Here is a 26,894-nt window from a genome sequence, read left to right as displayed (position 1 = left end):
TTCCCCTCCATATCCCTCAATCCCTTTAGCCCCAAGAGCTATATTTAATTTCTTCCTGAAATCACAATATTTTGTCCTCAACTACTTTCTGTGGGAGTGAATTCCACACATTCACCACCCTCTGGGTGAAGAAATTTCTCCTCACCTCAGTCCTAAAAGGTTTACCCCTTATCCTCAAACTATGACCCCTAGTTCTGGACTCCCCCACTATCAGGAACATTCTTTCTGAGTCTACCTGTCTAACCCTGTGAGAATTTTGTAAGTTCCTATGAGATCCCCTCTCACTCTTCTAAACTCCAGTGAATATAATCCTAACCAACTTAATCTCTCCTCATGTGACAGATCTGCCATCCCAGGAATCAGCCTGGGAAACCTTCGCTGTGCTCCCTCTATAGCAAGGACATCCTTCCTCAGATAAGGACACCAAAACTGCACACAATACTCCAGGCGTGGCCTCACCAACGCCCAATACAATTGCAGCAAAACATCCCTATCACTATACTCAAATCCTCTCGCTATGAAGGCCAACACACCATTTGCCTTCTTTACTGCCTGCTGTACCTGCGCGCTTACTCTCAGCGACTGATGTACGAGGACTCACTGAGTATCCACCCTCTCAATTTACACCCATTCAGATAATAATCTGCCTTCCTATTTTAGCTATTGAAGCCATGCAGATACCCACACACTCAGCCTGTCCAAACCACACTGAAGCATCTCTGCATCCTCCTCACAGCTCACCCTCCCACCCAACTTTGTATCATCTGCAAATTTGGAGATAATACATTCAGTTCCCTCTTCCAGATCATTAATATATATGGTGAACAGTTGGGGTTCTAGCACAGAGCCCTGCCGAACCCCACTAGTCACAGACTGCCAATCAGAAAAAGACCCATTTATGCCAACTCTTTGCTTCCTATCTGCTAACCAGCTTTCTATCCATCTCAAGACATTACCTACAATCCCATGTGCTTTAACTTTATATAGTAAGTAGTCTGTTATGTGAGACCTTGTCAAAAGTCTTCTGAAAGTCTAAGTAAACCACATTCACTGGTCCTCCTCAGTCAATTCGACTAGTTACATCCTCAAAAAATTCCAGTAGATTCGTTAAGCATGATTTCCTTTTTGTAAATCCATGCTGACTTTCTCTGATTATACCATTGCCTTCCAAATGCTGTGTTATAAAATCCTTGGTAATGGACTCCAGCAACTTCCCTACCACCAATGCTAGGCTCACTGGTTTATAGGTCCCTGGTTTCTCTCTACCTCCATTTTTGAATAATGGTCTTACATTAGAATTATAGAATAGTGGGCAGCACAGCAGTTAGCACTGCTGCCTCACAGAGCCAGGGACCCAGGTTCGATTCCCAGCTTGGGTCACTGTATAAACTCCACACACACATTCTCCCTGTGTCTGCGTGGGTTTCCTCTAGGTGCTCTGGTTTCCTCCCACACTCCAAAGATGTGCGGGTTAGGTGGATTGGCCATGGTAAATTCTCCCTTAGTGTTAGGGGAATTAGCAGGATAAGTGCATGGGGTCACAAGGATAGGGCCTCAGTGGGGTTGATGTCAGTGCAGGATTGATGGGCCGAATGGCCTCCTTCTGCATTGTATGGATTCTATGAATATCTACGGTACAGAAGGAGACCATTTGGCCCATCAATCCTGCACTGACAACAATCAGACCCAGGTCCTATCCCCCACATATTTAGTTTGCTAGTCCCCCTGACACTAAGGGGCAATTTAGCATGGCCAATCCACACATCTTTGGACTGTTGGAGGAAACCGGAGCACCCGGAGGAAACCCACACAGACAGGAGAGAAAGTGCAAACTCCACACAGACAGTGACTTGAGGCCGGAATTGAACCTGGGTCCCTGGCATTGCAAGGCAGCAGTGCTAACCACTTTGCCACCCTCGAATCTGTAAGAACCATTACAGAGTCCAAAGAATGTTGGAAAATGACCATTGATCTAAATGCTCCCTTCCCACCTGCCCTTTTATGACTGTGAAATTCACACACAGATCATGGAGATAGGGTGAGAGTGGGTGTACAGAGCTTTCCCCCTCCCCTCCAAACGGCCAGTCCATGCCCTGCTTAGTGGGGAACTTCTGATCCCAGCACCTTAGAGTGAATCCTGCCTACTACCCCTTGTGTACAACTGGACACAAATTAACCCGGAGGAAGTGAGTAAATGGTGTAAGGAATTCGGCCCTCTCCAGCCTCGCCCCAATACTCACCCTCATCCACAGAGCAACATGACGTGGTGCTGCTATTCTCTGTCTGATCCAGCTCGCCTTCCCCCTGTTCTGGCCAGTACCCTACCGTAGCGTCCGGGAAAGAGTTCAAAGTGGGATCTGTCCGTGAGAGAATAGAATAATATTTAGTGGACCATCCATTGGTCTAAGAACGAACACATTGTCCAAAATGGGAATAGTTACTCCCAGTACCCGGCTTAAGCACCAGATACCACACATGTATACTATGTTACAACACAGGAGGATGTTCGGCCCACCCTGCCTGTGCCAGCCCTCTGAAAGAGCTATCCAATTCAATCCACTTCCCCCTTCTCCCGCCTTGAAGTATTTATCCATTTCCCTTTTCCACCGCCCCTCCCCGACAGCACCTTTCCGAGCTGCCTTTCCGCCAGTAACCCAGAATGGGACCTGCTTCCCCACCTGATTTCCAAGGCTGGTTCGCCACGTGCTGCACCGGGCTGTTCAATAAGTGCCCCTGGTTGAAGAGAGGCTGGTAGGGAGGGCACACCGGGTGTGCCTCATTGCTGGGGCAGCTAACGCCCCGTCCAAAGCAGCAACCGTCCATCTGAGTGGGGGGTTCGGTTCGAAGGTGGAAATTGAGATAAAGTTGGTCCATAGCGAGAGTTCCTGAAGTGGAGGAAGGAGCTGGAATCTTTCTGTCCGGCCCAGCCACATTCCTGAGCTTGGGGAGTATTAATGGAGCAATGCTGAGAACACCGTTGCAGAGGACTGTGTGAATAAGGTGTTAATTGCTGCTTTTAGTATGGAAATCTTGTCTGGGATGGATCCCCGGGACAAGGCCATGCTCAATTCGCAGAGTGCAACAGCAGAGATAATTAAACCAATCCAAATCTGAGGTTTTACAGAACCAACAAGTACCGCGGTTACATCCCAGAAAGTATCATCATCGTGTATGTACTGGCTGTTGTTCAGCTCCAATCTTTCCCTGTCTCTCTCCTGGATCACCCTGTCCATTTTCCAATCACTGCCTTCAATTCTCCATGATGTGGAGATGCCGTTGGACTGAGGTAAACACAGTAAGAAGTCTCACAACACCAGGTTAAAGTCCAACAGGTTTATTTGGTAGCAAATACCATAAGCTTTCGGAGTTTTAAATGACGAAGGAGCAGTGCTCCGAAAGCTTATGGTATTTGCTACCAAATAAACCTGTTGGACTTTAACCTGGTGTTGTGAGACTTCTTACTATTCAATTCTCCAGCCATCCATTATTGATAAATCCCTAATATATATTTAAAACCCAGAAAAATCCAGCAGATTACTGCCCAGAAAGAGGTCCTTCGGCCCATCGTGAATGTGCCAGCCATCAGGCACCGGTCTATCCCAGTCTCATTTACCAGCATTTGGTCCAAAGCCTCTTGTTTTGTTATTGAATAAAATCCCAGCCAGGCCTGCAGCAAGTTCTGGCCAGGGAATTACAGGGTGGTCATGACCTCACACAGCCAGGGAGATTTATGAGGAAGTTTCCAGGAATGGGGAACTTTAGCAATGAGGAAAGATCACACAAGAAAAATCACAGAATTATTCCAATGCTGAAGGAGGCCTTTCGGCCCATTGTGTCTGCACTGGCTCTTCCAATGAGCTGAGTGCCATTCCCCCATTCCTCCTTCTGTGAAAAGACTGGCTTATTGGAGAGTTTGAAGGGAGTTTTTTTTTCACCTGGAGGATTTTGCGAATCTGGGATTCACTGCCTGAAGGTCAGAAATCCTGATCATATTTTTTTAAAAACATAATCAATTAAAATGCTGTGTACCAATTGAGAGAAGATGGGATTAAAATAAAAGGTGGTGAATGTAGCCCAATCCATCACGCAAACCAGCCTCCCATCCATTGACTCTGTCTACACTTCCTGCTGCCTCGGGGAAAAGCAGCCACCATAAGGACCCCACGCACCCGGACATTCTCTCTTCCACCTTCTTCCTTCGGGAAAAAGTTACAAAAGTCTGAGGTCACATACCAACCCGACTCAAGAACAGCTTCTTCCCTGCTGCTGTCAGACTTTTGAATGGACCTACATCACATTAAGTTGATCTTTCTCTACACCCTAGTTCTGACTGTAACACTACATTCTGCACCCTTGCCTTTCCTTCTCTATGAACATGATGTAGAGATGCCGGCATTGGACTAGTGTGGGCATGGTAAGAAGTCTCACAACACCAGGTTAAAGTCCAGCAGGTTTATTCGGTAGCACGAGCTTTCAGAGCGCCGCTCCTTCATCAGGTGAGTGATTCTCTATGAACGGTATGCTTTGTCTGCATAGCATGCAAGAAACAATACTTTTCACTGTATCCCAGTACATGTGACAATAATAAATCAAATCCATGTACTCTATGAATGGTATGCTTTGTCTGTATAGCGCGCAAGAAACAATACTTTTCACTGTATCCCAGTACATGTGACAATAATAAACCAAATCTATGTACTCTATGAATGGTATGCTTTGTCTGTGTAGCGCGCAAGAAACAATACTTTTCACTGTATCCCAGTACATGTGATAAATGTGAGGTGATTCATTTTGGTAGGACTAATTTAAATGTGGATTACAGGGTCAAAGGTAGGGTTCTGAAGACTGTGGAGGAACAGAGAGATCTTGGGGTCCATATCCACAGATCTCTAAAGGTTGCCACTCAAGTGGATAGAGCTGTGAAGAAGGCCTATAGTGTGTTAGCTTTTATTAACGGGGGTTGGAGTTTAAGAGCTGTGGGGTTATGCTGCAACTGTACAGGACCTTGGTGAGACCACATTTGGAATATTGTGTGCAGTTCTGGTCACCTCACTATAAGAAGGATGTGGAAGCGCTGGAAAGAGTGCAGAGGAGATTTACCAGGATGCTGCCTGGTTTGGAGGGTAGGTCTTATGAGGAAAGGTTGAGGGAGCTAGGGCTGTTCTCTCTGGAGCGGAGGAGGCTGAGGGGAGACTTAATAGAGGTTTATAAAATGATGAAGGGGATAGATAGAGTGAACGTTCAAAGACTATTTCCTCAGGTGGATGGAGCTATTACAAGGGGGCATAACTATAGGGTTCGTGGTGGGAGATATAGGAAGGATATCAGAGGTAGGTTCTTTACGCAGAGAGTGGTTGGGGTGTGGAATGAACTGCCTGCAGTGATAGTGGAGTCAGACACTTTAGGAACATTTAAGCGGTTATTGGATAGGCACATGGAGCACACCAGGATGATCGGGAGTGGGATAGCTTGATCTTGGTTTCAGATAAAGCTCGGCACAACATCGTGGGCCGAAGGGCCTGTTCTGTGCTGTACTGTTCTATGTGACAATAATAAATAAAATCTATGTGCTCTATGAACAGTATGCTTTGTATAGCGCGCAAGAAACAATACTTTTCACTGTATGTTGATACATGTGACAATAATAAATCAAATCTATGTACTCTATGAACGGTATGCTTTGTCTGTACAGCGCGCAAGAAACAATACTTTTCACTGTATCCCAGTACATGTAACAATAATAAATCAAATCTATGTACTCTATGAACGGTATGCTTTGTCTGTACAGCGCGCAAGAAACAATACTTTTCACTGTATGTTGATACATGTGACAATAATAAATAAAATCTATGTACTCTATGAACGGTATGCTTTGTATAGCGTGCAGGAAACAATACTTTTCACTGTGTCCCAGTACATGTGACAATAATAAATCAAATCAAAAAGCAGACAATTCATTTTGCATGTGTCCATTTTATTGTGTGTGAATCACAGAATCGGTTACAGTACAGGGGGCCATTCGGCCCATTGTGTCTGCACTGGCTCTGTCCAAAGGAACAATCCTGACCTCTAACAACAGGTTACCGCCCCTTCCCAATCTTCCAGCATAAAGAACAGCAGCCACTTATATCCCTGCCCTTCCCCCGCTCTGGTTTCAGCTCCACTCCCTTGCAGTCTCAGCAGCGTCTCTGAGTAAAACATCTCCCCAAATTCCTCATCTTTCCTTTCCCTGTGTGTAATCACTGCATCTTTTTAGCGTGCTGCGCATGTCCTGCTCTCCAGGGTGAAGCCCTGAGTCATTTAACCCAGCACCAGCCAATCAGCAAACTTCAGGAAGGAAGTAAAAGTGGAAGGCTCTGGACAGTGCTGGAGAGAGGTGGCAATTATCTCCCTGGTCCTGCCACCTTCCTGAGTGATTCCAGCAATGAGCGATGCTGAGGAACTATCTCCTGCTTCCCAAGCCAGCTGTCACCTTGCAGGTAGGATTGGCGGTGGGCTGGGGCAGTGAATGGAGTGTCGCAGACAGTCCCTGTTCTCTGTTTCGCTTCTAAACAGGCGGCGCCTGATCAAACTTTTCAATTTAGTTCAGGAGAGAGAGCGCGATGTAATCATTAACGAAGCCGCCAGTGCCTCAAATCAACAACCGGTTAACATTAGAGGATTCAAATCAGGTTAATGTCTGGGTCAAGGTCCTGGATCACAATTTAATCTGTTTCAAACTGTCCAGTATTCTGGGGTTACTTTCTCTTCGCCTTTCTGTCTTGTCCACCCTCCATTTTAAGGGCGTTTATATTTACATAGAATTAGATTGGAATGACAAGAAGAGGAAGGCCGTTCAGCCATGTGGTCCCTGCTATCTCTCCTCATCTCACTCTCTCTCTATACAGAGTCAGAGTCTCTGTGTGCCCTGTTTGAGAGCAGATATAGAACCATAGAAAATTACAGCTCAGAAACAGGCCTTTTGGCCCTTCTTGTCTGTGCCGAACCATTTTTTGCCTAGTCCCACTGACCTGCACTTGGACCATATCCCTCCACACCCCTCTCATCCATGAACCCGTCCAAGTTTTTCTTAAATGTTAAAAGTGACCCCGCATTTACCACTTTATCCGGCAGCTCATTCCACACTCCCACCACTCTCTGCGTGAAGAAGCCCCCCCTAATATTCCCTTTAAACTTTTCTCCTTTCACCCTTAACCCATGCCCTCTGGTTTTTTTCTCCCCTAGCCTCAGCGGAAAAAGCCTGCTTGCATTCGCTCTATCTATACCCATCAAAATCTTATACACCTCTATCAAATCTCCCCTCAATCTTCTACGCTCCAGGGAATAAAGTCCCAACCTATTCAATCTCTCTCTGTAACTCAGCTTCTCAAGTCCCGGCAACATCCTTGTGAACCTTCTCTGCACTCTTTCAATCTTATTTACATCCTTCCTGTAACTAGGTGACCAAAACTGTACACAATACTCCACATTCGGCCTCACCAATGCCTTATATAACCTTACCATAACACTCCAACTTTTATACTCGATACTCCGATTTATAAAGGCCAATGTACCAAAGGCACTCTTTACGACCCTATCCACCTGTGACGTCACTTTTAGGGAATTCTGTACCTGTATTCCCAGATCCCTCTGTTCAACTGCACTCTTCAGAGTCCTACCATTTACCCTGTACGTTCTTCTTTGATTTGTCCTTCCAAAGTGCAATATCTCACACTTGTCTGCGTTAAATTCCATTTGCCATTTTTCAGCCCATTTTTCTAGTTGGTCCAAATCCCTCTGCAAGCTTTGAAAACCTTCCTCACTGTCCACTACACCTCCAATCTTTGTATCATCAGCAAACTTGCTGATCCAATTGACCACTTTATCATCCAGATCATTGATATAGATGACAAACAACAATGGACCCAACACCGATCCCTGCAGCACACCACTAGTCACAGGCCTCCACTCAGAGAAGCAATCCTCCACAACCACTCTCTGGCTTCTTCCATTGAGCCAGTGTCTTATCCAATTTACTACCTCCCAGATATCCACTCTATCTGATGAAGGAGCAGTGCTCCGAAAGCTAATGGCATTGGCTACCAAATAAACCTGTTGGACTTTAACCTGGTGTTGTTAAAACTCTTGCCCTTTCCTTCACCCAGCTATCTAACCAGTTGTTGAATACGGGTATTGTCTCTCTTCAATCACCAACCATGCTAAAACTCACACAGCACACTGTGAAACATGATTCCTCTTATCTGCCCTAAACCTCTTACTTTTAATCTTATCCATGTGTCCCCTTATCATAAAGATCATCAGAACTAGGAGCAGGAGGAGGCCATTCAGCCTCTTGACACTGCTCTGCCATTTAATACAATCATCGCTGATTCCCTCCACCTCCTTGCCTGTCCTCCATAACCCTTCAGTACTGAGGGAGTGCCGCACTGTCAGAGGGTCAGCACTGAGGGAGTGCCGCACTGTCAGAGGGTCAGTGCTGAGGGAGCACCACTCTGTCAGCGGGTCAGTGCTGAGGCAGTCCCGCACTGTCAGAGGGTCAGTGCTGAGGGAGTGCCGCGCTGTCAGAGGGTCAGTGCAGAGGGAGCGCCGCACTGTCAGAGGGTCAGTGCTGAGGGAGTGCCGCACTGTCAGAGGGTCAGTGCTGAGGGAGTGCCGCGCTGTCAGAGGGTCAGTGCTGAGGGAGTGCCGCACTGTCAGAGGGTCAGTGCTGAGGGAGTGCCGCGCTGTCAGAGGGTCAGCGCTGAGGGAGTGCCGCGCTGTCAGAGGGTCAGCACTGAGGGAGTGCCGCGCTGTCAGAGGGCCAGCACTGAGGGAGTGCCGCACTGTCAGAGGGTCAGTGCTGAGGGAGTGCTGCTTTTGTCAGTGGGTCAGTACTGAGGGAGTGCCGCACTGTCAGAGGGTCAGTGCTGAGGGGGTGCCGCACTGTCAGAGGGTCAGTGCTGAGGGAGTACCGCACTGTCAGAGGGTCAGTGCTGAGGGAGTGCTGCTTTTGTCAGTGGGTCAGTGCTGAGGGAGTGCTGCTTTTGTCAGTGGGTCAGTGCTGAGGGAGTGCCGCGCTGTCAGAGGGCCAGCACTGAGGGAGTGCCGCACTGTCAGAGGGTCAGTGCTGAGGGAGTGCTGCTTTTGTCAGTGGGTCAGTACTGAGGGAGTGCCGCACTGTCAGAGGGTCAGTGCTGAGGGGGTGCCGCACTGTCAGAGGGTCAGTGCTGAGGGAGTACCGCACTGTCAGAGGGTCAGTGCTGAGGGAGTGCTGCTTTTGTCAGTGGGTCAGTGCTGAGGGAGTGCTGCTTTTGTCAGTGGGTCAGTGCTGAGGGAGTGCCGCACTGTCAGAGGGTCAGTGCTGAGGGAGTGCCGCACTGTCAGAGGGTCAGTGCTGAGGGAGTGCTGCTTTTGTCAGTGGGTCAGTGCTGAGGGAGTGCCGCACTGTCAGAGGGTCAGTGCTGAGGGAGTGCCGCACTGTCAGAGGGTCAGTGCTGAGGGAGTGCTGCTTTTGTCAGTGGGTCAGTGCTGAGGGAGTGCTGCTTTTGTCAGTGGGTCAGTGCTGAGGGAGTGCTGCTTTTGTCAGAGGGTCAGTGCTGAGGGAGTGCCGCACTGTCAGAGGGTCAGTGCTGAGGGAGTGCTGCTTTTGTCAGAGGGTCAGTACTGAGGGAGTGCTGCTTTTGTCAGTGGGTCAGTGCTGAGGGAGTGCTGCTTTTGTCAGTGGGTCAGTGCTGAGGGAGTGCCGCACTGTCAGAGGGTCAGTGCTGAGGGAGCCCCGCACTGTCAGAGGGTCAGTGCTGAGGGAGTGCCGCACTGTCAGAGGGTCAGTGCTGAGGGAGTGCCGCACTGTCAGAGGGTCAGTGCTGAGGGAGTGCCGCACTGTCAGAGGGTCAGTGCTGAGGGAGTGCCGCACTGTCAGAGGGTCAGTGCTGAGGGAGTGCCGCACTGTCAGAGGGTCAGTGCTGAGGGAGTGCCGCACTGTCAGAGGGTCAGTGCTGAGGGAGTGCCGCACTGTCAGAGGGTCAGTGCTGAGGGAGTGCCGCACTGTCAGAGGGTCAGTGCTGAGGGAGCCCCGCACTGTCAGAGGGTCAGTGCTGAGGGAGTGCCGCACTGTCAGAGGGTCAGTGCTGAGGGAGTGCCGCACTGTCAGAGGGTCAGTGCTGAGGGGGTGCCGCACTGTCAGAGGGTCAGTGCTGAGGGAGTGCCGCACTGTCAGAGGGTCAGTGCTGAGGGGGTGCCGCACTGTCAGAGGGTCAGTACTGAGGGAGTGCTGCACTGTCAGAGGGTCAGTGCTGAGGGAGTGCCGCACTGTCAGAGGGTCAGTACTGAGGGAGTGCTGCACTGTCAGAGGGTCAGTGCTGAGGGAGTGCCGCACTGTCAGAGGGTCAGTGCTGAGGGGGTGCCGCACTGTCAGAGGGTCAGTACTGAGGGAGTGCCGCACTGTCAGAGGGTCAGTGCTGAGGGGGTGCCGCACTGTCAGAGGGTCAGTGCTGAGGGAGTGCCGCACTGTCAGAGGGTCAGTGCTGAGGGAGTGCCGCACTGTCAGAGGGTCAGTGCTGAGGGAGTGCCGCACTGTCAGAGGGTCAGTGCTGAGGGAGTGCCGCACTGTCAGAGGGTCAGTGCTGAGGGAGCGCCGCACTGTCAGAGGGTCAGTGCTGAGGGAGTGCCGCACTGTCAGAGGGTCAGTACTGAGGGAGTGCCGCACTGTCAGAGGGTCAGTGCTGAGGGAGTGCCGCACTGTCAGAGGGTCAGTGCTGAGGGAGTGCCGCACTGTCAGAGGGTCAGTACTGAGGGAGTGCCGCACTGTCAGAGGGTCAGTGCTGAGGGAGTGCCGCACTGTCAGAGGGTCAGTGCTGAGGGAGTGCCGCACTGTCAGAGGGTCAGTGCTGAGGGAGTGCCGCACTGTCAGAGGGTCAGTGCTGAGGGAGTGCCGCACTGTCAGAGGGTCAGTACTGAGGGAGTGCCGCACTGTCAGAGGGTCAGTACTGAGGGAGTGCCGCACTGTCAGAGGGTCAGTACTGAGGGAGCGCCGCACTGTCAGAGGGTCAGTGCTGAGGGAGTGCCGCACTGTCAGAGGGTCAGTGCTGAAGGAGTGCCGCACTGTCAGAGGGTCAGTACTGAGGGAGTGCCGCACTGTCAGAGGGTCAGTACTGAGGGAGTGCCGCACTGTCAGAGGGTCAGTACTGAGGGAGTGCCGCACTGTCAGAGGGTCAGTGCTGAGGGAGTGCCGCACTGTCAGAGGGTCAGTGCTGAGGGAGTGCCGCACTGTCAGAGGGTCAGTGCTGAGGGAGTGCCGCACTGTCAGAGGGTCAGTGCTGAGGGAGTGCCGCACTGTCAGAGGGTCAGTACTGAAGGAGCGCTGCACGTTTGGAGAATCCTATATTTAGATGCTATATTAAAGTTAGGCCCTGCCTGCCCTCATTGGTGGCTGTGTAAGGTCCCATTGCATTGTTCGAACATGAGTGGGGTATTTGTCCACAGTGTCTTTAAGTTTATTATGTCACAAGTGGGCTTACGTTAACACTGCAATGAAGTTACTGTAAAATTCCCCTTGTCACCACACTCCTGCGCCTGTTCGGGTACACTGAGGGAAAATCTAGGATGGCCAATGCACCTAACTAGCATGTCTTTCAGACTGTGGGAGGAAACCGGAGCACCCAGAGGAAATACACACAGACATGGGGCAAACTCCACACAGACAGAGACCCAAGGCTGGAATCGATCCTGGTTTCCTGGCACTGTGAGGCAACAGTGCTAACCACTGTGCCACAATGCCACCCGCAATTAGCAGTTACACAGAAACATGTGGGTAGATTAGGAAGAGCCAGCATGGATTTCTAAAAGGGAAGTTTGTACAACTAACTTGCTGGAGATTTTTGAGGAGGTAACAGAAAGGGTCATAGAATCCTACAGTGCAGAAAGAGGCCATTCGGCCCATCGGGTCAATGAGGGTAATGCTGTAGACTTTCAGAAGGCATTCGATACAGTGCTTGTGGAAAAAGTTATAGCTCACCGAATAAAGGGACAGCAGCAACGTGGATACAAAATTGGCTGAATATTAGAAAGCAGAGAGTAATGGGCAATGGATATTTTCGGGTTGGAGGAAGGTTTTGTGGTGGTGTTCCACAGGGGTGAGTATTGGGACTCTTGCTTTTCAATGATCTATATCTTGGTGTGCAGGGGACATTTTCAGATTTTCTGGATGATATAAAACTTGGAAGCATTGTAAACTGTGAAGAGGACAGTGTGGATCTTCAGAAGGACAGAGACAAGTTGGTGGATAGGTGGCAGATGAGGTTCAGTGTGGAGAAGTGTGAGGTGATGCATAGTGATAGGAAGAACATGGAGAGACAATGTACAATTCAAAAATGGGTGCAGGAGCAGAGGAACCTGGGTGCACATGTGCATTGATCAGTGAAGGCAACTGGAGAAAGTAGGTAATAAAGCTTACAGTATTCTGGGCTTTATTAACAGGGGCATAGAGTAGAAGAGCAAGGAGATTATGCTGATCTTGTACAAGATACTAATTAGATCTTAACTGGAATATTGTGTACAGTTCTGGGCGCCACACTATAGGAAGGATGTGAGTGAATTGGAGAGAGTGCAGAAGAGGTTTACAAGAATGGTTCCAGGGATGAGAAACTTTAGTTAGGATAGATTGGAGAGATTGGGACTGTTCTCCTTGGAAAGAAGAAGGCTAAGAGGAGATTTAATAGAGATGCTCAAAATCATGAGGGCACTGGATGGAGTAGATGGGGAGAAACTGTTCCCACTGGGAAAAGGATGGAAAACGAGAGGGCATAGATTTAAAGTGCTTTGCAAAAGAAGCAAATGTGATGTGAGAAAAACTTTCTCACAAAGCGAGTGGTTGGTGTCTGGAATGTTCCGCCTGGGAGTGTGGTGGAGGCAGGTTCAATCGAGGTGTTCAAGAAGGCATTGGATGATTATTTGAACAGAAACAATGTGCAGGGGTGAAAGGTGGGAATGGCACTAAATCACAATGCTTGTTTGGAAAGCCAGTGTATTCATGATGGGCCAAATGGCCTCCTCCTGTGGGGTAGCAATTCTGTGACTTTGTAACTGAGGCAATGGCACGAACTAATCTTGCTCAGGCTGGTAATCGGTATCATCCCTTTCACGAGGCTCCCACAGTGTCATATTTTTCTGGGACAGGAATGCAAACAGTTCAAGATCTTGAAAGAATAAATAAATTCCCAAATCTGTCTCTAGATACCAGCTGTTGCAGCAGTCTCCGAGTGAAAGCCTCTTGTGGACACATTGCAGAGCCCATGAGTTTAAAAGCCTGGGCCAAGGCTCGATTAGACACAGTGAGTTTCCCATTCACTATCTCTTCAATGTGGTATTTACACACACCTGATTTCCGACCATTCCTCTTCAGGATGTTGACTTGTGAAATCTGAATCTCTCCCTGGACACCTGCGAGTACCTCAGAAAGGCCAGATTGAGTTCAGGTCTTGTGATGGTCCCTCGTTTGGGTGTGAACAGGATACAAGATTGCAATCATTTTGCACTTCTCAGATCCCCTAATGTCTGCCTCACCGTGAGCTGGCAACAATTGTCCAACAACTCTCCACCTGGCAGTTCAAATTACTCTTCTCATGCAACTCCTGCTTCTGTTGGTCTCTTTTCTTCTCTCTCTATATTCTTCATCCTGGAACTCACAGATTCTTGTCTCCTTCAGGGAGTCCATTCTTTCCCATGTCAGAGCTGCAAGAAGGAGTGGGTCTGGCAGGAAGTGTGCAAACTGGCACTCTTCACCACAGCAGAGAGGAAGTCTTACGAGAAAAAACTGATGGAACAAATCAAGGATGACACGGCATCGTACAGAAAGGTGATGGGTCAATGGAACCAGCTAAAGCACAGATTGAGATATAGAAATATTCCCTTCAGGGCTGACCATAACTGTCCCTTTGTGCAATGAATTTCAATCCACTGTTCAGACAATTCCAACCAGGCAGGTCCCCCAGCATCAAACCATATCAATCCAGCACCAACCAGCTAACCCCAACATCAAACCATATCAATCCAGCACCAACCAGCTAACCCCAACATCAAACCGTATCAATCCAGCACCAACCAGCTAACCCCAACATCAAACCATATCAATCCAGCACCAACCAGCTCCCCCCAACATCAAACCATATCAATCCAGCACAAACCAGCTCCCCCCAACATCAAACCATATCAATCCAGCACCAACCAGCTAACCCCAACATCAAACCATATCAATCCAGCACAAACCAGCTCCCCCCAACATCAAACCATATCAATCCAGCACAAACCAGCTAACCCCAACATCAAACCGTATCAATCCAGCACCAACCAGCTAACCCCAACATCAAACCATATCAATCCAGCACCAACCAGCTCCCCCCAACATCAAACCATATCAATCCAGCACCAACCAGCTCCCCCCAACATCAAACCATATCAATCCAGCACAAACCAGCTAACCCCAACATCAAACCATATCAATCCAGCACAAACCAGCTAACCCCAACATCAAACCATATCAATCCAGCACCAACCAGCTAACCCCAACATCAAACCATATCAATCCAGCACCAACCAGCTCCCCCCAACATCAAACCATATCAATCCAGCACCAACCAGCTCCCCCCAACATCAAACCATATCAATCCAGCACCAACCAGCTCCCCCCAACATCAAACCGTATCAATCCAGCACCAACCAGCTAACCCCAACATCAAACCATATCAATCCAGCACCAACCAGCTAACCCCAACATCAAACCATATCAATCCAGCACCAACCAGCGAACCCCAACATCAAACCATATCAATCCAGCACCAACCAGCTCCCCCCAACATCAAACCGTATCAATCCAGCACCAACCAGCTAACCCCAACATCAAACCGTATCAATCCAGCACCAACCAGCTAACCCCCAACATCAAACCATATCAATCCAGCACCAACCAGCTAACCCCAACATCAAACCATATCAATCCAGCACCAACCAGCAAACCCCAACATCAAACCATATCAATCCAGCACCAACCAGCTAACCCCAACATCAAACCATATCAATCCAGCACCAACCAGCTAACCCCAACATCAAACCATATCAATCCAGCACCAACTAGCTCCCCCCAACATCAAACCGTATCAATCCAGCACCAACCAGCTAACCCCAACATCAAACCATATCAATCCAGCACCAACCAGCTAACCCCAACATCAAACCATATCAATCCAGCACAAACCAGCTAACCCCAACATCAAACCATATCAATCCAGCACCAACCAGCTAACCCCAACATCAAACCATATCAATCCAGCACCAACCAGCTAAGCCCAACATCAAACCATATCAATCCAGCACCAACCAGCTAACCCCAACATCAAACCATATCAATCCAGCACCAACCAGCAAACCCCAACATCAAACCATATCAATCCAGCACAAACCAGCTCCCCCCAACATCAAACCATATCAATCCAGCACAAACCAGCTCCCCCAACATCAAACCGTATCAATCCAGCACCAACCAGCAAACCCCAACATCAAACCATATCAATCCAGCACAAACCAGCTCCCCCCAACATCAAACCGTATCAATCCAGCACCAACCAGCTAACCCCAACATCAAACCATATCAATCCAGCACAAACCAGCTAAGCCCAACATCAAACCATATCAATCCAGCACCAACCAGCTTACCCCCAACATCAAACCATATCAATCCAGCACCAACCAGCTAAGCCCAACATCAAACCATATCAATCCAGCACCAACCAGCTAACCCCAACATCAAACCATATCAATCCCGCACCAACCAGCTAACCCCCAACATCAAACCATATCAATCCAGCACAAACCAGATAACCCCCAACATCAAACCATATCAATCCAGCACAAACCAGCTCCCCCCAACATCAAACCATATCAATCCAGCACCAACCAGCTAACCCCCAACATCAAACCATGTCAATCCAGCACCAACCAGCTAACCCCAACATCAAACCATATCAATCCAGCACCAACCAGCTAACCCCCAACATCAAACCATATCAATCCAGCACCAACCAGCGAACCCCAACATCAAACCGTATCAATCCAGCACCAGACTGTACCCTCTCCTCCGCCGACTCTACCCTCCCCTCCGCCCACTGCTCTTCAATCTACATTGACCAAGCTTCTACCAGCTCCAATTGCACTGCCACTTCTGTCAGTCACACCAGCAAATGCCCTGCTCCTGCACAGACTGTACCATGACCTGTATCACACCAGCAACTCAGTGTTCCTCCACCGCCATTGACTGTACCTCCATTGAGCGCACCTTCACTCTGCTTCTGTACAGATAAACCTCCATCTCCATCTCCAACATCACCAACTGAAACCTCTGGCACGTGCTTAGACTTTGGAACAAATCCCACCGTTTAAAGATGACAAATTGTGTGAATGAACTGCAGGGTTTTATTATTCACTCATGGGATGTGGGTGTCGCTGGCTGGGCCAGCATTGCATTTGAGAAGGTGGTGGTGAGGCCTCAATGCTCAAAGGAGAAAATGTCAGTTGGATATTTCACTGGAGATCTTTTGTCACAACTTGAGTAGTCTTTCCTCTCGGACGTCGTGTTTTTTCAGCGTCACTCGATGGAGTGTGGTACTCTATGGATAAGAACAAAGAAAATTACAGCACAGGAACAGGCCCTTCGGCCCTCCAAGCCTGTACCGACCATGCTGCCCGACTGAACTAAAACCCCCTACCCTTCTGGCGACCATATCCCTCTATTCCCATCCTATTCATGTATTTGTCCAGATGCCTCTTAAAAGTCACAATTGTATCCGTTTCCACTACCTCCCCGGCAACGAGTTCCAGGCACCCACCACCCTCTGTGTAAAAAATCTGCCTTGTAGAACATAGAACAGTACAGCACAGAACAGGCCCTTCGGCCCACGATGTTGTGCCGAGCTTTATCTGAAACCAAGATCAAGCTATCCCACTCCCTATCATCCTGGTGTGCTCCATGTGCCTATCCAATAACCGCTTAAATGTTCCTAAAGTGTCTGACTCCACTATCACTGCAGGCAGTCCATTCCACACCCCAACCACTCTCTGCGTAAAGAACCTACCTCTGATATCCTTCCTGTATCTCCCACCATTAACCCTATAGTTATGCCCCCTTGTAATAGCTCCATCCACCCGAGGAAATAGTCTTTGAACGTTCACTCTATCTATCCCCTTCATCATTTTATAAACCTCTATTAAGTCTCCCCTCAGCCTCCTCTGCTCCAGAGAGAACAGCCCGAGCTCCCTCAACCTTTCCTCATAAGACCTACCCTCCAAACCAGGCAGCATCCTGGTAAATCTCCTCTGCACTCTTTCCAGCGCTTCCACATCCTTCTTATAGTGAGGTGACCAGAACTGCACGCAATATTCCAAATGTGGTCTCACCAAGGTCCTGTACAGTTGCAGCATAACCCCATGGTTCCTAAACTCCAACCCCCTGTTAATAAAAGCTAACACACTATAGGCCTTCTTCACAGCTCTATCCACTTGAGTGGCAACCTTTAGAGATCTGTGGATATGGACCCCAAGGGTGTACATCTCCTTTAAATCTTGCCCCTCGCACCTTAAACCTGTGCCCCCTAGTAATTGACTCTTCCACCCTGGGGCAGTACGGTGGCACAGTGGTTAGCACTGCTGCCTCACAGCATCAGGGACCTGGGTTCGATTCCTGGCTTGGGTCACTGTCTGTGTGGAGTTTGCACCTTCTCCCCGTGTCTGCGTGGGTTTCCTCCGGGTGCTCCAGTTTCCTCCCACAGTCCAAAGATGTGCAGGTTAGGTGGATTGGCCATTGTAAATCCTCCCTCAGGGTACCCGAACAGGCGCCGGAGTGTGGCGACTCGGGGATTTTCACAGTAACTTCATTGCAGTGTTAATGTAAGCCTACTTGCGACTGATGAATAAAAGTGAAAAAGCCAGGAGGTGAGTGAGGGTTGGACTCTGAAGAAAGAGGATGATGAGGAAATAAGGGCTCTTGAAATGTGGATAGTGGGGGAGGATGGACAGAAAGCAGAGTGAGCTGGTTAGGTCAAGTGCAGAAGTTCAGGAATATGAAGCTCTACCAAGTGAAGTTACAGAAAGATAGCGGAATACAGGGATTGGGGATAAAGACCTGACATCTCTGTCCGTCAACCACTGGCAGAGGAATTGAGGGTAACTGAAGATCACATGGGTGGATAAAACTGAGATGTGGACTGAGGGAGGAGTGAAGAAAGTCAGAAGAAGCAAGACCATGCCAACCATTCCACTAAGGCCATGGTGAAAATCACAGAACGATGGCTTGATTACTTGTTACCAGCCCAGAAATATAGTAAGTGATCACAGCACAGACAGGGCACTCTGCAAATCAGTACTGAATCAGTAGCTTTTGCTTCAGATAAGAATCTCTCCCCTATCTTCACCATGAATAATGGGTTGATTTCTTTTTGGGGTATATTTCCAGAGGTTTTAAACTACCCTTGAGTACCACCACATCCATAAGGTCATCTTTCATGCTACCAGGAATGTTTCCAATGAGAGACATCACAGCTAATCCAGAAAAATGATTAACCCATCTACCAGTTGAGCTGTGTCACCAAGCTGACTCTGGACAAGTTTGGCAAGTTTGGGCGGCTCGGTAGCACAGTGGTTAGCACTGCTGCTTCACAGCTCCAGGGACCTGGCTTCGATTCCTGCCTCGGGTCACTGTCTGTGTGGAGTTTGCACATTCTCCTCGTGTCTGCGTGGGTTTCCTCCGGGTGCTCCGGTTTCCTCCCACAGTCCAAAGATATGCGGGTTCGGTTGATTGGCCATGCTAAAAAAAAATTGCCCTTCGTGTCCTGAGATGTGTAGGTTAGAGGGTAAAATATGTAGGGATATGGGGGTAGGGCCTGGGTGGGTTTGTGGTCGGTGCAGACTCGATGGGCCGAATGGCCTCTTTCTGTACTGTAGGGTTTCTATGATTCTATGATTCAAGGGGTTGAGGGGAGGGTGTCCAGGCAGTGAAAATAAATAAATGATTATTACATTCGTTAATTCTCTCTTTCTCTCTTATGTGTTAGTGTCCTGGCTGCAATTTACTCGTACAGAGAGTAGATCCAGAGAACCTGTGTGTGGAGTGTTTGTCCTGTTCCAATGCGAAAGGGAAACTCTATTGGTTCTGCTGGGACTGCATGAGAGAGTGGAAAAGCCCAGCCTCGCTCAGTACTGACTGCGGCAATAAATCCTGCACCACCACGGCAATGCTGCTGTCCTGCCCGCTTATTGACGCCCCCCATCTGGAAGTATACCAGTGCCCTGTCGTCCGAGCATGTCCCAACTGTGAGACCCTGGTCTCTCACTGTCAAGAAGGCTGCCCGCAAGTAGAATGTCCCAACTGTTTTTATGAGTTCTGTTACCGTTGTCTGGGGATCGAAGGGTGTAACTACGCAGAATTTGTGGAACTGAGTGATGACGAGGACACAGATTATGAAGATTTAGATGATTCCTCTGAGTGTATTAGAGCTGGAAGGCAGAAAATTACTGGCAGAAAGAACTATAGAATCAATCCAACCCACAAACTGTCCCAGGATGAGACCGAGAGCGAGGAAGAAGGCAACAATGACCAGAGGTTTATCTAATCTCGGCCAGCAGAGCAGCGTTGATACAAGGAGCGAGAGACCCCCCACCCCCACCACTTTTCCCAGGGATGGTTCCAGGCACTAGAAAGCTGTGATCGACACAGCATTAACATGGACTTGATCCCCAGCACAAACATCAGCTTGTTCCGAAACGCCAAACTTTTCACTAATACATGTGACAATAATAAATCAAATCAACAGTGATGGAGAAAATAAAAAACCCATGCATTTACCACAACTCCAACTTGAACATGCTTACAAATTATATTTGAAGTGTAACCGTTATTATGCGGGATGATTGGATAACCTATTTGACTGCATCCTACTCCTAGGTGCTCCTCCTGAGAGTTTCTAGACTTCCAAAAATGCCATGTCATGTCCGCTTCTTCACTTAGAGGATTGGGAATCTTTGGAATGCTCTCCCACAAAGGATTGTGGATGGGGTGGCAGAGAGGTTAGCACTTCTGCCTCACAGCGCCAGGAACCTGGGTCCGATTCCTGGCTTGGGTCACTGTCTGTGTGGAGTCTGCACGTTCTCCCCGTGTCTGCGTGGGTTTCCTCCGGGTGCTCCGGTTTCCTCCCACAGTCTGAAAGATGTGCTGGTTAGGGTGCGTTGACCCAAACAGGTGACAGAGTGTGGAGAATTACACAATAACTTCATTGCCGTGTTAATGTAAGCTTTACTTGCGACACTAATAAATAAACTTTACATCATGTTCCAGTGTTGAATATATTTAAGGGGGTGCGGGTGTTTCGGTGTTGAATATATTTAAGGGGGTGCGGGTGTTTCAGTGGTGAATATATTTAAGGGGGTGCGGGTGTTTCAGTGTTGAATATATTTAAGGGGGTGCGGGTGTTCTGGTGTTGAATATATTTAAGGGGGTGCGGGTGTTTCAGTGGTGAATATATTTCAGGGGGTGCGGGTGTTTCAGTGGTGAATATATTTAAGGGGGTGCGGGTGTTCTGGTGTTGAATATATTTAAGGGGGTGCGGGTGTTTCAGTGTTGAATATATTTAAGGGGGTGCGGGTGTTTCAGTGTTGAATATATTTAAGGGGGTGCGGGTGTTTCAGTGTTGAATATATTTAAGGGGGTGTGGGTGTTTCAGTGGTGAATATATTTAAGGGGGTGCGGGTGTTTCAGTGTTGAATATATTTAAGGGGGTGCGGGTGTTTCAGTGTTGAATATATTTAAGGGGGTGCGGGTGTTTCAGTGGTGAATATATTTAAGGGGGTGCGGGTGTTTCAGTGTTGAATATATTTAAGGGGGTGCGGGTGTTTCAGTGGTGAATATATTTAAGGGGGTGCGGGTGTTTCAGTTTGAATATATTTAAGGGGGTGCGGGTGTTTCAGTGTTGAATATATTTAAGGGGGTGCGGGTGTTTCAGTGTTGAATATATTTAAGGGGGTGCGGGTGTTTCAGTGTTGAATATATTTAAGGGGGTGCGGGTGTTTCAGTGTTGAATATATTTAAGGGGGTGTGGGTGTTTCAGTGTTGAATATATTTAAGGGGGTGCGGGTGTTTCAGTGGTGAATATATTTAAGGGGGTGCGGGTGTTTCAGTTTGAATATATTTAAGGAGGGGTCCCAACGTTTCGTTTTCTTGGAGTTTTTTGATGGGGGAGTGGTTGGGAAAATGGATTCAAGCCCAGGTTCAGCTCTGGCCATGCAGAGTGGCACAGTATGCTTGAGGGCTCCCCTCTTATTGCTTGTTTCTTATATTCTTCTCTGCTTCAATAAAGTCGATGTATCTTGAGCAAGATAACTCTGCAGCCAATTTAAATACACTGCATAGCACAGTGGGTTAACACTGCTGTCTCACATTACCAGAGACACGTGTTCAGTTCCAAGCTTGGGTCGCTGTGCGGTGTCTGCACGTTCTCCCCATGTCTCTGTAGGTTATAGAATCCCTGCAATGCAGAAGGAGGCCATTCGGCCCATCAAATCTGCACCAACCACAACCCCATCCAGGACCTATCCCCGTAACCCATGCATTTACCCTAGCTAGTGCGCCTGACATTAAGGGGCAATTTAGCACGGCCAATCCACCTAACCAGCACATCTTTGGACTGTGGGAGGAAACCAATGCAGACACGGGGAGAATGTGCAGACTCTGCACAGACCCGAGGCCGGAATTGAACCCGGGTCCCTGGTGTTTCCGCCGGGTGCTCCGGTTTCCTCCCACAGTCTGAAAAATGTGCTGGTTAGGGTGGATTGGCCATGCTAAATTCTGCCTCAGTGTACCCGAACAGGCACCGCAGTGTGGCGAGTCTGGGATTTTCACAGCAACTTCATTGCAGTGTCAATGTAAGGTCACTTGTAACACTAATAAATAAACTTTACTGAAGGAAACTTTAAACCATGTACCTTTTTGGCAATTCCTTTTGAAAATCATTTCAACATGACTTTTTAAAACACTCCCTCTTCCTTTCTCGGCTCAAAGCGGAATCCCTGACCAGTTCTGCTGAAACCTGGTGTGGTTTTGGTGTAATGTGTGAGTAGGAGCTGCGGTATTGAAGCTTCCCCGGCCCTCTGTCTCTTGCGGGGAGAGCAGACACTCTGACAGGGCTTCATCACCTGGTGAAGGAGCAGCACTCTGAAAGCTCGTGACTCTGAATAAAGCTGTTATACGTTACCCCGGTGCTGTGAGAATTCTTACTGGGCCCACCCCAGTTCCACCCCGGCATCCCCACCTCTGACAGGAATGACCCGGGAAGCCAGACTCACATTCCCCATCCTTTACTCGAGCAGCATCGCTGTTAGCTCTGGCACAAAGGCTAATCGGCCCTTCCAGCCTGGCCTAAAGGAGCAGCAAGTGCATTTATATAGCACCTTCCACAACAACTTCAAGGGTGTTAGAGGCAATGAGCCACCTTCACAATGCAGCAAGCCAGTGAGGCACAGCAAGATCCCACTAACAGTGAACAGGAGTGAGTGAGCCCGGGGATAAGCATTCACCAGGAGAGAACTCCACCAGATGGCCTGTCAAATTGCTGCTGCTTCCTCAACTGGACCTTCCAGAATGGTGGTGGGTCGGGGGCGGGGCCTGTTTCTCGGGGGCGGGGCCCTGTTCTCGGTGGGCGGGACCTGTTTACCAGGGGCGGGGCCTGGTTCCCAAAGGGTGAGGCCTGGTTATCGGGGGCGTGGCCTTGTTCTCGGTGGGCGGGACCTGTTTACCAGGGGCGGGGCCTGGTTATCGGGGGCGGGGCCTGGAACCCGGGGGCGGGGCCTTGTTCTCGGTGGGCGGACTGGGCTCTTCGGGGCGGGGAAGATGACCGGCTGCGGTTTCCTGGGGCGGGGCCAGATTCCGGGGGCGGGGCCGGTCCCGGGGGCGGGGCTAGACCAAGGGGCGGGGCTAGGCTGCGCCGCCATTTTGACGCTGAGGGGAATGAAGGGGCGCGGAAGCTGCGGGAAACAACAAGCGACGCTGAGGTAAATGTCAGTGAGTGCGGCCGCACAGCGACCCTGGGCCTCAGCCCGGGGCTCCGGCACTCCAAAACCCACCAGCCTCCGGCTGATGCATTGTCGGAGACCGGCCTGAGGGAAATAAATAGAAACAACCCCAGGGTAAGTCGGGTATCCCACCCCCCCAGGGTGTGGGCTGATCCTCTCCCCCCTCCACCCCCCAGGGTGTGGGCTGATCCTCTCCCCCCTCCACCCCCCAGGGTGTGGGCTGATCCTCCCCCCCCCCCCCCCCCCCAGGGTGTGGGCTGATCCTCCCCCCCCCCCCCCCCCAGGGTGTGGGCCGATCCTCTCCCCCCCTCCACCCCCCAGGGTGTGGGCTGATCCTCTCCCCCCCTCCACCCCCCAGGGTGTGGGCTGATCCTCTCCCCCCCCTCCACCCCCCAGGGTGTGGGCTGATCCTCTCACCCCCCCCCCCCCCCCCGGCTGGGGTGTGGGCTGATCCTCCCCCCCCCCCCCAGGGTGTGGGCTGATCCTCTCCCCCCTCCACCCCCCCAGGGTGTGGGCTGATCCTCTCCCCCCCTCCACCCCCCAGGGTGTGGGCTGATCCTCTCCCCCCCCTCCACCCCCCAGGGTGTGGGCTGATCCTCTCCCCCCCCTCCACCCCCCCAGGGTGTGGGCTGATCCTCTCCCCCCCCTCCACCCCCCAGGGTGTGGGCTGATCCTCTCACCCCCCCCCCCCCCCCGGCTGGGGTGTGGGCTGATCCTCTTTCTCCCCCCCCCCCCCCCCGGCTGGGGTGTGGGCTGATCCTCTTTCTCCCCCCCCCCCCCCCGGCTGGGGTGTGGGCTGATCCTCCCCCCCCCCCCCCAGGGTGTGGGCTGATCCTCTCTCCCCCCCCCCGCTGGGGTGTGGGCTGATCCTCTCCCTCACCGGGGGGGGGGGGTGGGGGTGTGGGCTGATCCTCTCCCCCCCCCCTCCACCCCCCAGGGTGTGGGCTGATCCTCCCCCCCCCCCCCCAGGGTGTGGGCTGATCCTCTTTCCCCCCCCCCCCCCGGCTGGGGTGTGGGCTGATCCTTCCCCCCCCCCCCCAGGGTGTGGGCTGATCCTCTCTTCCCCCCCTGCTGGGGTGTGGGCTGATCCTCTCCCTCACCGGGGGGTGGGGGTGCGGGCTGATCTTCTCCCCCCAGGGGTGGGGGTGTGGGCTGATCCTCCCTCACTGGGGGTGGGGGTGTGGGCTGATCCTCTCCCCCCAGGGTTGGGGCGTGGGTTGACCCTCTCCCACCCCGCCCCCCCGAGGTGTGGGCTGATCCTCTCCCCCCGGGGGTGAGGATGTGGGCTGATCCTCTCCCCCCCGGGGGTGGGGATGTGGGCTGATCCTCTCCCCCCCGGGGGTGGGGGTGTGGGCTGATCCTCTCCCACCGGGGGTGGGGATGTGGGCTGATCCTCTCCCTCACTGGGAATGGGGGTGTGGGCTGACCCTCTCCCCTGGGGTGGTGGCGTGGGTTGATCCTCTCGCCCCCCGGGGTGGGGGCTGATCCTCTCTCTCTCTCTCTCTCTCTCCCTCCCCCCCCCCTTGGCCAGTTGGGGGCGTGGCCTGATGCTCGCACCCTGGGATTGGGGGCGGGGGGGCTGACCCATTAACCCCTGGACGTGGACTGATTTTATGTCCCCCCTGGGTGTGGTAATGAGCTGATCTATATCTCCATTGAGACCCTATTCCAACCGGGGGGTGTGGGGTGACACTATCCCGGGGATATGGTGTGGGGGTGACACTATCCCCAGGGTGGGGGTATGGCAGAGTTGGGGGGTTGTGTGGGGTGACTTTATCCCCAGGGTGGAGGTGTGCGGGAGGGGTGTGAGCTGACACTATCCCCGGGGTGTGTGGGCTGATTCTATCCCTGGGGTGGTGGGGTATCGGCTGACTCTATCCCCGGGGTGGTGGGGTATCGGCTGACACTATCCCGGGGTGTGGGCTGACACTATTCCCAGGGTGGGGGTGTGAGCTGACATTATCCCGGGGTGGGTGGGGTACAGGACCTGCCCGTGTCTGTTGTGACAAAACAGATTTTTTAACCTGATGACATATATAAACAGTGACTGTTCGGGACAGCTACACACTATCCAGGGATAGTGTCACCCTACGTATAGGATTTATATATAAGCAGAATAGACTATCTGTATTTGTAGAAGCATGCAGCCTTAACACCTTTTACACGCTCTGTGTAAAGGTTGTGTGTCGCAATTAGCTCAAAGCAAAGATGACATCTCCCAGTATGTGTCCCCCAACTCAATTATTTTGGCTATAGGTAACCTACCCAGTATCGCAGATAATCGCTCGCAATGGGTCTACGTAACCTACCCAGTATCGCAGAGAATCGCTCGCAATGGGTCTACGTAACCTACCCAGTATCGCAGAGAATCGCTCGCAATGGGTCTACGTAACCTACCCAGTTAGCAGAGAATTGCTCGCAATGGGTCTACCTCCTGCCTCCACCTCTCGACTATCCTAAGGATCTGTCACAGATAGCAGGGATGGTGATTGAGATTGTTCCAGTTCTGTGCAATATGTTCGCGCTGTTCGGTGGGCAGATTCAGGACAACTAACTATTTATGGCAGGAATTGGGGTTTTCTTCCTCAAAACCAATGCTCCCCTTTTCTGATCCTCTCTGTGATTTGCGCTGAGTGTGCAGGAGGCCTCATTGATGACGAGGGCCAGTGACTCTGGAAGTCTGAGATTCCTACTTTTGCACCTATGGGTTAGTTGAAGGGGAATTTTAAGACAGGTGAGCCAGGCAGAGTGAGGAGTATCTGATGAGCTTAAGGCAATTGCTGCATCTAAAGGCTACCTTTTCGTTTGCAACGTTTTTCACTGTTTATTCCAATGTGTCGACGTCCTTCCTGGTTCCTAATAGTCTTGAGGTGAGGGGTAGATTGCCCTCTTAAATTGCCCCCTTCCAGATATGAGATCTCCTGAGGAGGTAGGTATTCTTAAGAATAATAACATAAGGGCTTAAGTGAGGAGATATATATCAGAGGCATTGAACAACTTTGCCATTTACTGTTTCAGGACCTGCAAACACCACCATCAGCTTTCACTGGACTTCCTCTGGCTCTGGAGGTTATTACTCTGTTCACATTTTATTATTCTGGCTCATTTCAAGCAGCCGGTCATTGGGAAGGTCCATCATTTAACCGATTCGAATCATAGAATCTCTACAGTGCAGAAGAGACCATTCGGCCCATCAAGTCTGCAATGACTCGCCGATAGAATATCTTATCTAGGCCCTCCCCCCCGTCCTATCCCTGTAACTCCACACATTTACCATGGCCAATCCACCGAACCTGCACATCTTTGGACTAATGGTTAATGACAGCAATAATTAAAAGCATACTGATGACCATGAAACCATTGTAGATTAACAACCCATCCAGCTCACCAATGCCCTTTAGGGAAGGAAATCTGCCATCCTTACCTGGTCTGGCTACATATAACTTCAGAGCCACAGCAATGTGGTTGACTCTTAAATACCCTCTGAAATGGCTGAGTGACCCACTCAGTTCTACTCGGCCGCAACAAAGAAGCAAAAAGCAATGAAACTGGATTGCCCACCCAGCAGGGAGGTAGACACTATAAACAACAAATCCAGCTAAGCTGATCCTGAAAAAAAAAACACTAACAACTGGGGCTGTGACATAGACAATGTCCCAGATACCGCAGTCACCATCCCTGGGTATGTCCTGTCCCACCAGCAGGACAGACCCAGCAGAGGTGGTGACATAATGGTATACAGTCGGGAGGGAGGGAGTTGCTCTCACCACTTGGAGGAAGCACTGAGGGTGGTAAGGGCACAGGTGTACTCT

The 26,894-nt window shown here is 50.5% G+C and overlaps 2 protein-coding genes across 4 annotated transcripts in view; both read left to right on the top strand.

The window, feature by feature from the left end:
• The first annotated feature begins 6,321 nt into the window (after window positions 1-6,321).
• On the top strand, window positions 6,322-20,342 carry LOC144481667 (E3 ubiquitin-protein ligase ARIH2-like). 2 transcript variants are annotated; one of them, XM_078200796.1, is made up of 4 exons: window positions 6,322-6,479; window positions 13,210-13,307; window positions 13,682-13,831; window positions 19,074-20,342. In XM_078200796.1, the coding sequence occupies exons 1-4, from the start codon at window positions 6,425-6,427 to the stop codon at window positions 19,629-19,631; spliced, it is 861 nt and encodes a 286-aa protein (XP_078056922.1). In that variant the 5' UTR covers window positions 6,322-6,424; the 3' UTR covers window positions 19,632-20,342. The 2 variants fall into 2 exon arrangements, with proteins under 2 accessions (XP_078056922.1, XP_078056923.1); XM_078200797.1 differs by lacking the exon at window positions 13,210-13,307 and having other exon boundaries at window positions 6,325-6,479.
• A 2,620-nt stretch (window positions 20,343-22,962) lies between these two features.
• LOC144481748 (E3 ubiquitin-protein ligase RNF167-like) overlaps window positions 22,963-26,894 on the top strand; it is a 132,345-nt gene continuing 128,413 nt past the window's right edge. Inside the window, exon 1 of one of the 2 annotated variants that reach the window (XM_078200896.1) lies at window positions 22,963-23,061. The gene's annotated coding sequence lies outside the window, so the exon portion shown is untranslated. Of the gene's footprint in view, window positions 23,197-26,894 lie in introns of both variants that reach the window. The other variant, XM_078200897.1, reaches the window with a different exon arrangement.

Source organism: Mustelus asterias, chromosome 31 (assembly GCF_964213995.1).
Source record: "Mustelus asterias chromosome 31, sMusAst1.hap1.1, whole genome shotgun sequence".
NCBI classification, from domain to species: domain Eukaryota; kingdom Metazoa; phylum Chordata; class Chondrichthyes; order Carcharhiniformes; family Triakidae; genus Mustelus; species Mustelus asterias.
The sequence above is the reverse complement of the archived record's forward strand: the minus strand, read 5'-3'. Positions and strand labels throughout refer to the sequence as shown.

What these genes read in the sequence shown, in the direction of transcription:
- LOC144481667 (XM_078200796.1), top strand. Translation starts at nt 6,425, where the DNA reads ATGAGCGATGCTGAGGAACTATCTCCTGCTTCCCAAGCCAGCTGTCAC. An exon ending in AGCCAGCTGTCACCTTGCAG is followed by an intron (nt 6,480 to 13,209) that starts GTAGGATTGGCG and finishes ATCTGTCTCTAG; the next exon opens with ATACCAGCTGTTGCAGCAGT. An exon ending in ACACGGCATCGTACAGAAAG is followed by an intron (nt 13,832 to 19,073) that starts GTGATGGGTCAA and finishes CTTATGTGTTAG; the next exon opens with TGTCCTGGCTGCAATTTACT.